The following is a 13,234-nucleotide window of genomic DNA, read 5'->3' on the forward strand; positions in this document are numbered from 1 at the left end:
ACATATGGGAGTTGATGCTTCCTGTTCCTCCCCCCTTCTCTCTCTCTCTCTCTCCCCCCCCTCTCTATAATGAATAAATAATAAATCTTAAAAAAAAAAAGTAAAAAAGGCCTGACCAGGCAGTGGAGCAGTGGATAGAGCATCGAACTAGGACATGGAGAACCCAGGTTCAAAACCCCGAGGTTTGAGCAAGGCTCACCAGCTTGAGCCCAAGCTCACTGGCTTGAGCAAGGGGTCATTGGGTCTGCTGCAGCCCCCCCCCCCATCAAGGCACATATGAGAAAGCAATCAATGAATTACTAAGGAGCCACAACAAAGAATAGATGCTTCTCATCTCTCTCCCCTCCTGTCTGTCTGTCCCTATCTGTCACTCTGTCAGAAAAAAACAAAAACAAAACAAGAATATATATATATATATATATATATATTTAAAAAGTACAAAAGAACACAGGTACATGTAACATCATGTAATAAAACCACAGATAGTCAACAGCAGGAGAAGCCTCTGAGCTATTAGGAGGATAAAGGTAATTCGGAGAAGAAAGTATTAACGGCTTTTGACATCCTGAAGCACAACAGTCACTGAAATTTAAAGGACTGGGACAGTCTGAACTTACAGATGGACTTATGTTCTTTGGTTAGTGTTTAACCTGTGGCACCAGGTCAGGTAGCAGAACATGAAACACTGGTCCATCCATCTTCACAGACACACATCCACCCGTGTCTGGCTACCAGGTCAGAATCAAAGCACATCTTTCTACTCCTGGTCCAAGGGTTTTTCTGGCTCCTCTGCACATCTGACCAGCAGGTGAGCACTCGCTGTCCTGCAGACAAGGCACACGCAGGACAGCCACGACCCCTCACCTCAAGACCCAGACGTCTGCAGCAGCCCAATCAGAGGGACAGGCATTCAAGGAGACCAGCCAGCAACCTGACCCCACAGGCTTGAGTGCCGCCCAACACAGGCACTAGCTTGCTCTGTGACCTCCTATCTCAGAAGCACCATCTCTCTTGCTAAGAACAAAACACACTTTAAAAAAAAAAAAGTATTGATTTTAAAGAGAGGGAAGGAGAGGAAAATGAGGGGGAGGGGGGGAGGGGGCAGATAGGAGGAGAGAAGAGGGGGGAGAGGAGAGGGAAGGAGAGAAACTGATTTGCTCCACTTATTTATGCATTCACTGATTGATTCTCCTGTGGGCCCTGATCAGGGATCAAACCCGCAACCTTAGGGCAGTGGTCCCCAACCTTTTTTGGGCCACGGACCGGTTTAATGTCAGAAAATATTTTCAGGGACCAGCCTTTAGGGTGGGACGGATAAAAGCACAAAATAAAATTATGCGACCGGTATAAAAACGGTGGTATTTTTAAATATAAATATAATTGAGCCCTGGCCGGTTGGCTCAATGGTAGAGCATCGGCCTGGCGTGCAGGAGTCCCGGGTTCGATTCCCAGCCAGGGCACACAGGAGAGGCGCCCATCTGCTTCTCCATCCCTCCCCTTCTCCTTCTTCTCTGTCTCTCTCTTCCCCTCCCGCAGCCAAGGCTCCATTGGAGCAAAGTTGGCCCAGGCGCTGAGGATGGCTCTGTGGCCTCTGCCTCAGGCACTAGAATGGCTCTGGTTGCAACAGAGCGACGCCCCAGATGGGCAGAGCATCACCCCCTGGTGGGCGTGCCAGGTGGATCCCAGTCGGGCGCATGCGGGAGTCTGTCTGATTGCCTCCCCGTTTCCAGCTCCAGAAAAATACCTAAATAAATAAATAAATAAATAAATAAAATAAATAAATATAATTGTCGAACTTACGAGACAAGCATCAAGAGTAGGTCTTAGACAGATGTAACAGAGGGAATCTGGTCATTTTAAAAAAATAAAACATCATCCAGACTTAAATATAAATAAAATAGAAATAATTTAAGTTATTTATTCTTTCTCTGAGGACGAGTACCAAATGGCCCAAGGACCGGTACCGGTTCACGGCCCGGGGGTTGGGGACCACTGCCTTAGGGTATTGGACAATGCTCTACCCAACTGAGCTCCCTGGCCAGGGCCCGAGAACAAAAGACTATTAAAAAACACAATCTAAACTCAAACCAATAACCTGTGCAAACTGTCACATATAAAAAGTGATGAGCCGCCTGACCAGGTGGTGGCGCAGTGGATAGAGCGTCAGACCGGGATGCGGAGGACCCAGGTTCAAGACCCCAAGGTCGCCAGCTTGAGCATGGGCTCATCTGCTTTGAGCAAAAGCTCACCAGCTTGGCCCAAGGTCGCTGGCATGAGCAAGGGGTTACTCGGTCTGCTGAAGGCCCACGGTCATGGTACATATATATGAGAAAGCAATCAATGAACAACTAAGGTGTCGCAACAAAAAACTGATGATTGATGCTTCTCATCTCTCTCTGTTCCTATCTGCCTGTCCCTATCTGTCCTTCTCTCTATTTCTTTAAAAAAAAAAAAAAAGTGATGAGGCCCTGGCCGGCTAGCTCAGTGGTAGAGTGTCAGCCCAGCGTGTGCAAGTCCCGGGTTCGATTCCTGGCCAGGGCACACAGGAGAAGCGCCCATCTGCTTCTCCACCCCTCCCCCTCTCCTTCCTCTCTGTCTCTTTCTTCTCCTCCCGCAGCCAAGGCTCCACTGGAGCAAAGCTGGCCCGGGCGCTGAAGATGGTTCCACGACCTCCACCTCAGGCGCTACAATGGCTCCGATTGCAATGGAGCAACGCCCCAGATGGGCAGAGCATCACCCCTGGTGGGCACGCAGGGTGGATCCCAGTCAAGCATATGTGGAAGTCTGTCTTTCTGCCTCCCCGCTTCTCAGAAAAACACACACACACAAAAGTGACAACACGCTATGAATGAGGCCTCCCCTGAGTCACAGTGACTATGCTCTGGCAGCCAAGGGACCGGACCAGCAGTCAGCTTTCAATTCCAGTTTGGGGCCCACACAAGGGTTCTGAGCCTGCATGTCACTTAGACCACGTCACCACAACAAAATCAAGTGGTGACCTCCTGGAGTTGACAAGGAAGGAATTTTGCTCCTAATATCAACTAGGCAAACAGGCCCCTAGCTATTCGCGTGGTCAGTGTGAGAAAGTAGCATAGCTCAGTCACAGACACCTCGCCAACAGTACAGACGCCCAGACGCCCGTGCAGGGACTCCCCACCCCACAGCCGTTTCCAGGCCAGCAGTTAACTACGCTGATGAGTGAGGACGAGTGAGGACGAGCCCTCACCAGCAGCAGGCTCAGGCAGCCCGTGGCCTCTCCACCCCAGTCTGCTGCCAGGAGAATGAGAAGGGTGGCCTTGGTGGCTCCTGAGGTCCTGCCCTCTTCAGGATGGCTCAGCTCCACAGAGAGCTGTGGTGAGTCTCAACTGGTTTCCCGGGCTCCTCAGCGTGAAATCACCACCACTGTGCACATAGCAACATGCCTGCAAACAGCTGACTGCCTTCTAAGACTTTCCCTGGGTTGTTTTCTCAACACTGTTCTTGAAAGGTAACAAAAGCCATTACTCCAAACCTAAAAGGAAGGTATCTTTAAGTTTCATAGGTCATGGAGGAAAATCAAAAACCAGTCCAGTGCTCCATTCTATGAAATAGGGCAGGGGTAGTCAACCTTTTTATACCTACCGCCCACTTCTGTATCTCTGTCAGTAGTAAAATTTTCTAACCGCCCACCGGTTCCACAGTAATGGTGATTTATAAAGTAGGGAAGTAACTTTATAAAATTTATAAAGCAGAGTTACAGCAAGTTAAAGCATATTAATAATTACTTACCAAGTACTTTATGTTGGATTTTCGCTAAGTTTGGCAGAATAAATCTTTATAAAACAACTTACTATAGTTAAATCTATCTTTTTATTTATACTTTGCTGCACTACCACCCACCATGAAAGCTGAAACACCCACTAGTGGGCATAGGGACTAGGTTGACTACCACTGAAATAGGGTTTCAAGTCACCTCTTTAAACTTTAACAATTTATGACAACTTTCACCCCTCAAAAAATCACAAAATACTCTGGCTAAGCAGGTGTTCCTCTTTCTTACAGACGCTTTTAAATGAGGAAGGTTCAACGTGTCCAACACGTTACTTCTAGAAAAATTATTAAAACACTGTCAATGAGCCTGACCTGCGGTGGCGCAGTGGTTAAAGCGTCGACCTGGGAAGCTGAGGTTGCCTGTTCAAAAACCTGGGCTTCCCTGGTCAAGGCACCTATGGGAGTTGATGCTTCCTGCTCCTCCCCCCCCCCCTCTCTCTCTCTGTCCCCTCTCTCTAAATGAATAAATAAAATAATTTTTAAAAATTCAAAAAAAATAAAATAAAACATTGTCAATGAAACAAGGGTTACTCCCAAAAAGGAGGGGCAGATTCTAAGAAAATCAGTGTAAGCTGGCCCACAGTTCCTGGCTGTGGCCGGAGACGGGAAGGTGGGAGGAAACATTCTGCACAGCCACTGCACCTCAGGCCTGGCCCCGCGTGAGCTCCCCACTTACTACCAATGGCGAATGGCAGCCTGCGGCCCCAGGGGCTCGAGTCCCGAAAGGCAGGTGCGGAAGGCAGGTGCGGAAGGCAGGTGCGGAAGGCAGGTGCGGAAGGCAGGTGCGGAAGGCAGGCAGAGCACCTGCCCCAGCGACCGTGTGCCTCCCATTCCTGCACAACCGGAAAGGCCGTAGGGTCCCAGTGAGCTACCTTTTGAGCAGTTTGTATAACAAGGAAAACACTGAAGTCCCTTGACCACCACACCCACCAAAACTGACCTCCCATCCACAGGAACAGTCTGAAGGAACCATGTCTCCCTCACTGACCACTAAGGTGGACAGGACACGGAGCCGTCCAGAGAGAGGTACAAAGAATGACCCCTGGATTAGAAAAAAGAGTTGAGAGGCAAAAATCTCTGTCCCTACCTAAGTCCTTCCCCAACCCAGGTGTGATCCCTCGCCAACCGGAGCAGATGGACTCCCTTCGGCAGCCGAGGCAAGTTGTCCTTGGTCATCTGAACGGGGCATCTCCCAAGTTTGTAAATTTAAAGAGATTCTCTACTAGAAAAAAAAAATGTACATCTGCTCCTCTTCCAGAAGCAAGGTACAGGATGGGAAAGCAAAAATGAACAGAGGCCAGACCTCTAAAATCAGCGCGTGGGCACGCACCCGGCAGCTGAGGGTGGTGATGGGCGCACCGGTTTCCACCCTGGGGCGTCTCCTGCAGCTCCCGCACACCTTGCTCTACAAGCCCCGCCTCCAATTCCATCAACACCGAGAGCCTGTTTCAATCGCAGCTTTGTTCGTATCAGCTGAGTCAACAGGTACGGGAGCGACCAGCACCGGGAATAACAGTACTGACCCCAACGCTAACAACTGAGGAGGGTCCCTGCACGTGCTGGGTGCCAGAGCCCAGGGATGGGGCAGGAATGCGGCCCCGGCCCTGGGGCTAAAGCAGCCAGAGGGCAGGGCGGGAGAGGGGCTGCAGCCGCTACCTGCAGCCAGAGCCCAGACTTCCCACGTGCAGAGCCCTCACACACAGAAGGTGACCCAGAACAGGCTGCACTGGGAGTGGAGCCCAGGCGGGAGGTGAGGGCACAGGCTGGGGAGGATGGAGGGGCACAGATGCAGTGCCCAGGTCTCGGAAAACCCACGGGGAAAGGCACTGCACGATCACCCTGCGCGACACAGGTGCCTGATGAATGGATAAGGAAAGGCAACAGCGCCGGAAACCAGGCCTGAGTGGGTGTGAGGGGAGGTCGTCAGGGTAGCCGCTGGTGTCACTCCTTGCACCTGTCATGTCTCACTCCCACAAGTCCGTACTTTAACTGATTCCACCTTTGCTCCCCCAATCACGCACGTGGCAGCGCCTCCCGCCTCCCCACCCCCCACATAAGGACACAGAACGCGGTTTCTGTGGGGCTGGAAACAGAACTGGACAACTGAAAACGGGGAAGGAAGGGTGACCTCTCCTCGCCGGACTGCGGTTCCGTGTCCCCTGCCCGGGTCCGGGGACGCCCAGGCCGTTCCAACCGGCCAACGCTTGCTCAACACGTGTCCAAACTCTGCGGAAGGGTGGCCGCCCCTCACCCGGGCTACATCCACGGGGGGACGGGGTGTCCTCCCCAGCCCGGAGAAAGACAACTTCACAAACCGCTTCCAGAGAAAAGAAGAAGAAAGAGACTGACACGGTAGGAACGCGACTCGGCACCTGACACAAAGCACCTGAGACGAGCAAGGGTGATCGTGGGGACCGCCTGGTTCCGCGAACGCCGAGCCCGCCCGAGCGGCGGCGGGACCGCGGAGCTCCGCCCGGCCGGAGGGAACGGACCGCACGACCAGGCAGCGCGTCACCCACGCGGGGGATGGTGGCCCCGGTGAGCCCCAGGAAAGAAGAGGTCTCAACGGCGAGCACCGTGCCGCCACCAGCCGCTCCCCGCCGGGAAGCTGCACGGCCGAGGTGGGCCCCGCGAACACCCGGCACGGCGGGGCGTCGCGCGCGGCCCTGGCCTCGCGCCCCGCGCCCGCCCGGCCCGGGAGCTGCCGGAGGCCCGGGGGCTGCCGGAGGCCCGGCCCGCGCCCCACGCCAGCCCCGCGCGCCCACCCCGCGTCCCGCACAAAGGCGCCCCGCCCGCCGCCGCCGCCCCCGCGCGCGGCCCACCTCGGCCGTAGGCCTTGGCGCAGATCCACTGCAGGTTGGCGGCGATCTTGGCGCGCGCCGGGTCGTAGCGGTCCAGCGGCACGATGTCCGCGGCGCCGTCGGGCGCGGCCTCCATCCTCCTCCAGCCGTCCGCCGCCGGGCGGCCGCCGGCGTCCACCATCGGCACGTTCGCGGGCGCTGCGCCGGGCGCCCGGCAACAAAGGGCGCCGCCGCGCGGGGCCGCGTGGGGCCGCGCGTGGGGCCGGGGCTGGACACACACGGACGGGCACGACCGCGCCGCCGCGCGGGGCCCGCAGGCCGCCCCGCCCCCGCCGCCCGGCCCGCCCCGTCCGCCTCACCTCAGAGCCGCCGCCGTCGCCGCCGCCGCGGGTGCTGCTGCTGCTGCATGCTGCGGGGCCGAGCCGGATCGCCCGGGAGGCCGGGAAGGCGGCGGGCGGCGGGCGCGTGCGCGGTCCTGGGGGCGGCGGGGTCGGCGGCGGCGGAGGAGACGGCTGAGGAGGTGACCAACCGGCGGGAGCGCGCGCACCGCCCAGGCCTTGCGCAGGCGCAGTGGATGCGAGCCGCCGCCCCGCCCTCGGCCAGCGCTCGTTCGGCCCCTTTCCGCAGGCGCAGTGGGCACCGCCCTAAGCCACGCCCCCGTCCCGCGCTCGCCCCGCCCTTTCTCGCAGGCGCAGTGGGCGCTACCCGAAGCTCCGCCCCTTCCCGCGGGTGCCGGGCGCGGGGTCGCGCGGCGCGGGCGGTGCTGGCGGGCAGGCCCCGGAGGGTTCCGTAGCATCCCTTTGTCTGGGCCGCGCCTACTCCTCCCCGGCACTGGTTCGTCCGGATCGAAGGCCCCAGCCGCCGCCCGATGAACTCGAGCCCCTGGCGAAGGCCGCCGCCCCCCTGGGGGACCGCGCGCAGGCCCAGCCCTAGCGCAGGCCCACGGCGACCCTCCACCCACAGCGGCCCCGGTGTTTCCTCCTCCTGGTCAGCAGCGATGGCTGCCAGGGGACGTCCCCTCCCGCAGCGGGTCTAAGAGCCCTGGGAGCAGCCCGGGGATGTCTCCCCCCGCCCCCAGAGCAGCCCTGGGAGCCACGGGACGCCTCCCCCCATAGCGGCCCTCGGTGCCAAGGGATCCCTTCCCCGAAGTAGACCTGGGAGCAGTCCCTGGGATGTTCTCCCTTCCCCACCCCGCAGAAGCAGTGCTGGGAGCCGGGGGACGCCCCTTCCCACAGACGAGCCCGGAGACCCCGCCCCAGAGCAGCTTCCAGAATCCTTCCCCACCCCCACAGCAGCACTGGCAGCTGGGAAACACCCCTAAGGAGGAGCATCCCGTTCCCCTCCCCAGAGCTCAGAGCCTGGGGGTTCCGTAGGGTCTGCCAGGAGCATGCTGTCTGTGCCTGGGAGCGCCCCAGGTGGTCACTAACCACGGTCTCCAAGGCACACAGTCCAGGGGAGGTGCGTGGAGACACATTGCATTGTCCTCACTCCAGCTCAGCGGTAGGTACAGGCCTCACACATACCCCGTGCAAGGGCTGGCTTCGAATAGAGTCAAGATCAGAGGGGCCTGCATTCAGCTTGTAGTATCTTGAAACCTAGTGTGTACCTACGTGGTGCTTATCTGAGGACCTCATAGCCAAACAGAAAGGGCCCCTGGCTTCTGTGCCATCCACCAGGGTCCAGAAATACAGGCCTTGAGGAAAGCAAGAAAAAAAAAACAGCTTCCTCTGAGTCAGGGGTCCTGGGAGTGAAGTTCAGGCGGGCTCCCACCCTCCAGGGCTTTTTAAGGTGCTACCAACCTCCCCTTCACTGAGCTAACCTAAGCCAGAAAGAAGACCCAGGTTATAAAGTGATGTAAGCTCAGAGGGCCCAGCCAGTCAACAAACGCATTCCTGTGCAGGCATGGGCCTCACTGACTCACAACAGAATGAAACACAAACCCCTGCGCTCCCGCCCTCGCAAAGCTGAGGTCCAGTGAGGGGAGAACCCGATGCTGGCTGCACCCTGTGGCAGAGGGAGACCGGAGTCCTGGAGGTGGGCGGGTAGAGAAACTGAGGTGCATTGCAGCACAGGCCTACAGGAAGTGAGGGCCTGTGTGGGCGTATGGGGGGCGGTGTTGTGGGCAGAGGGGTATGGCGTACACAGAACCCTGACACAGGAGTGTCCAGTATGCAGTGAGTCAGGAACCCAGGAGGGAGAGGCATTGGTAGGAAAGGGGGCGGTGATGGAGGGGGGCACAGATCTGGCACAGGAAGAACTCTGACCTCTGAGTGAGCCAGGAAGCCATAGAGGAATAGATGGAAATCTGTGCACTCGATTTTCTATAAACCTAAAACTGCTCTAAAAATATATAGCCTATTGCCCTGGCCAGAGACCCCGGTGGGTTAGAGCATTGTCCCCAAGTGCAGAGGTTGCCAGTTTGATCCCTGGTCAGGGCACATACAGGAACAGATTGATGTTTCTCTCTCCCTCTCTCTCTCTCTCTCTCTCTTTCTCTCTCCCCTTTTCTTCTCTTGCTAAAATCTATAAATACAAATTGTTTTAAATATGTATATAACCTATTAATTAAAAGAACAAAGCAAACCTGGGACCCACGTACCCAGCTATAGCTTCAAGACCAGCCTCCAGCCCGGCCAACTCTCTGCAGCTCCACTTCTCAGAGAAGAAGTCATGGGCTGGAGGAGCCCTGGGCTCAGCCCGCTGAGCTAGCTCTACCCCCCATCTGCCCAGCTCTCCCAGGAACTCAGTCCTGTCCTCCCTTCTGCTGGCCTGGCCATGTACTCCTCCCTCTGAGACCAATGGCTGAGGTCCCTGTGGGTCACAGTCTAGGTGCTGGACTCTGTCCAGTGTTTGTGAGTAACCCCTGAGCAGGTGCAGTGGGATGGGCACACTGTTCACTGTGGCTGGGCACAAGAAGGTGCACCGCCAGCTCCTTGGTATAGACCTGGCATAGAGACCCAGCCAGTAAGGGCTCCATCCCCAAAGTTACCGTGGACCCAACAATGCCGCAGCTAACCAACCCCTGGGAGAAACCCATGGGCACTTCTAGTGAAAAATGTGTCACTCTGAATGCATGCAGTGGGGACGCCTGTTCCTAACTCAAACCTAACCAAACACCTAATACTACGGTACCCTGACGTTTGGCCCAAGATGTTCCCGGGGGGCCAGGAAGGGGGAGAGGCTCAGCCTCTCAACCTTTCCTTCATTTACCATTCCCCACCCCCTGAGAGAAAAATGCTAATTTGATTTAAACCTAATTGGATTAATTAATTAGAATTTAATTTTCCGTTGGGAGAGAAGTTAAACAGAGGGGTGGGTGACTTGTTAGGTAGGTTAAGCTCTGAAGGACCTCCAACCACTCTAATTCTTCACATTTCTTTTGCCTCCACTAGGCCAGGGAGAAGGGATTTTCGCCCCCTGGGGACAGTATCATCCCCAAATGATACAAGGGCTTGGGGGCACCTCACCTGGAGACTACATAGGCTTGGGCAGCCCACAGGTTAGGAGAGGTGGGGTTGGCAGCACTTAAGTGGGCCCAGAAGCTGGTCCCAGCCCTTCCCTGAGATGCACAGCTCCCTCACGGCCTTGGGAACTGCCACATGTTGTGCAAAGCCAGTCACAGGCTTTCTGTGCAACCCTGGAATCCTTCCTGGTAAGCCTGCACAAAAGCTGCCCCTGTGCCTGGCCAACACCAAGCACTTCCTCACCCTTCCCGGGAGCAGGAGTCCTCTTCCAGAGGGCACTCTGGAGGAGGTGTGTTTTAAGGCACTTCATTTCATACTTTTTAAAAAAAATTTTTTACTTTTTGTGGCAGAGACAGAGAGAGAGAGAGAGAGTCAGAGAGAGGGACAGATAGTTATAGACAGGAAGGGAGAAAGATGAGGAACATCAATTCTTCGTTGTGGTTCCTTAGTTATTCATTGATTGACTTCTCATATGTGCCTTGACCGTGAGGCTACAGCAGACCGAGTGACCCCTTGCTCAAGCCAGCGACCTTGGTCTCAAGCTGTCACCAGCCTTGCTCAAACCAGATGAACCCGCGCTCAAACTGGCAACGCCGGGGTCTTGAACCTGGGTCCTCTGCATCCCAGTCCGATGCTCTATCCACTGCACCACCACCTGGTCAGGCCAGGCCATACTTTTTTTTAAAGATTTTTTTTTTTAAACCCTGACCACATGGCACAGTGGATCGAGTGCTGACCTGGGACTCTGAGGACCCAGGTTTGAAATCCCAAGGTTGCCAGCTTGAGTGCGAGCTCATCCACTTGAGTGTGAGGTCCTCGATGTGAGCCCATGGTGGCTGGCTTGGGCAAGGGGTCACTGGCTCAGCTGGAGACCCCCGGGTCAAGGCACATATAAGAAGCACTCAATGGGCCCTGGCCGTTTGGCTCAGTGGTAGAGCGTCGGCCTGGCGTGTGGAGGATCCGGGTTCGATTCCCGGCCAGGGCACATAGGAGAAGCGCCCATCTGCTTCTCCACCCCTCCCCCTTCTCCTTCCTCTCTGTCTCTCTTCCCCTCCCGCAGCCAAGGCTCCATTGGAGCAAAGATGGCCCGGGCGCTGGGGATGGCTCCTTGGCCTCTGCCCCAGACGCTAGAGTGGCTCTGGTCGGGGCTGAGCGACGCCCAGGATGGGCAGAGCATCGCCCCCTGGTGGGGAGAGCGTCGTCCCTGGTGGGCGTGCCGGGTGGATCCCGGTCGGGCGCATGCGGGAGTCTGTCTGACTGTCTCTCCCTGTTTCCAGCTTCAGAAAAATCAAAAAAAAAAAAAAAAAAAAAAAAAGCACTCAATGAACAACTAAGGTGCTGCAGCAAGTTGATGTTTCTCATCTCTCTCCCTTTATCTCACTTTTTGTTGTTTATTTTTATTGATTTATTGATTTTAGAGAAAGCAGGAGAGAGAAAAAGATTGATTTGCTCCTGTATGAGCCCTGACTGGGGATCAAACAGTTTCCTAACCAACCAGGCTATCTGATGCTATCCTGCCAGGGCCACTTTGCACGTGTCAAAGGTGCAAATTACACACCTCTTGGGGATTTATAAATGAGTCGTTTTTCCTGTTTTGGGGTTGAATCCTCTGCATAATGGGAAGGGCCACCAAAGTCACCAGAGGTCAGCCATTATTCCTTTTAATGGAAGGGGAATGGGAGGCTGCAGGGTATCACATACTTGTCAGAGAGAGGCACCCTGAGGGTACAGTTGTGAACACAACTTCCTGCCCTACCGGCTGGCAGGAGCACCAACAGCACTGCTTCCAGGGCTGCCCGTGCCTTGGGCGGAGGGCAAGAGAGAGAGGTTGGTTAGTTCTCAGGGTTGCTGGAACTTGTTAAGTAACAAATGTCCTCTCCCTGCGGGTCCAGGAGTCCGAGATTAGGTGTGGGGAGGTCCCTCCTGCGGCTGAGGGAGACTCCAGGCCTCTCCCAGCTCCTGAGGTGTCAGGGTCAGTCCTGGCATTCCTTAGTGTTAGGGCACTGCTCCAGGCTCCGCCTCCACCCACACACCACCTTCCCTGGTGTCTGCACCCCCTTACCAGGCCTGTGGGGTCAGCGCCCCATCCTCACAACCTTGCTTTAACTTACCTCTTTAAAAGCCCCATCTCCAAATGCAGTCACATTCTGAATTCCTGGGCTTCTTGGATTTGAGCATCTTTTCAGAGGGACCCAATTCAACCCTGACAGTTACCAAGTGTGTGAGGGCTCTCTGCGCAGATGACATGGGACACACAGGGTCACCGTCCAGGGCTCTGATACCCCGATACACTTACACCCATCACGCCTGGTGGTGGCTCACATGTCTGTCCCTTGACCTTCAATCAGGGTTCCAGGAGCCAAGAGCATCACCGGACATGAGGTCTGTCCCCTTGCTGTCACCACCCAAGAACTTGGTCCCTGCTGGAAATGATCATTACACATGCTCTCACTGAAGAGACGGACATGCCGCCTCCCCCTTCCCATGCATGTATTGGGGGGTGGACTGGCTGTTTGGCTCCTCCGTGCTCCAGACAACCTCCCAGATGAACCAGTCCCCTCAGGCTTCCGGGGACAGGTAACCCCAGGACTTCCCTGTGCCTCCTGAATGGCCCTCCAGGCTGCCCGGCCCTCACGCTGCACACTTCCCACCGAGTGGCTGGCGACTGGGCAATGGAACTGCTTCCTGCCAGAGCCCCGTGCTGGCCCTGGACCCCAGCCCTCGTGGCAGGACGGGGTGGGTGGGCAGGGTGCCTTGGCATGGATGTCAGCATGTGTGCCAAGTCCCCGTCACCCCAAGCCCAATGCTGGGGTCTCCCAGCCCTGTGGTCAGGGCCAGTACTTTCTGGAACACCGACTCTGGCCAGATTACCACGTCTCTCACACTAAGCTGCCCTGGAACACAAGTGACCAGGGCAGAATTGCTTGCTACAGCCCTTTGTTTGGGACCATCTGAATTTTGGAGGCAAAATGCTCTCGAAAAGGATGAATTCTGCAGATACACCCATGGGGGCTGTATCTCTGTCGACTGCAGCAGATGCTCCCCACTTCTTTGGGGCCCATACGACCCTAACTAGCCCCTCAGTTCTCATGGGGACAGGGTATGTAGGGAGGGCCACTCGGGGGGACATTCCGACGGCCACCAGGCCTCAAACCCCGC

At 56.1% G+C, this 13,234-nt stretch overlaps 1 protein-coding gene across 3 annotated transcripts in view; it reads right to left on the bottom strand.

The window, feature by feature from the left end:
- The window catches only part of CAMSAP1 (calmodulin regulated spectrin associated protein 1), a 63,075-nt gene extending 55,920 nt beyond the window's left edge, over positions 1-7,155 (bottom strand). For 2 of the 3 annotated variants that reach the window (XM_066255704.1, XM_066255703.1), the window contains exon 1: positions 6,633-6,958. In XM_066255704.1, the coding sequence (XP_066111801.1) occupies positions 6,633-6,792 (160 nt within the window). In that variant the 5' untranslated portion in view covers positions 6,793-6,958. The other variant, XM_066255705.1, reaches the window with a different exon arrangement.
- Positions 7,156-13,234: the final 6,079 nt, after the last annotated feature.

The sequence above is a fragment of the Saccopteryx bilineata genome, chromosome 2 (assembly GCF_036850765.1).
Source record: "Saccopteryx bilineata isolate mSacBil1 chromosome 2, mSacBil1_pri_phased_curated, whole genome shotgun sequence".
In the NCBI taxonomy this organism is placed as follows: domain Eukaryota; kingdom Metazoa; phylum Chordata; class Mammalia; order Chiroptera; family Emballonuridae; genus Saccopteryx; species Saccopteryx bilineata.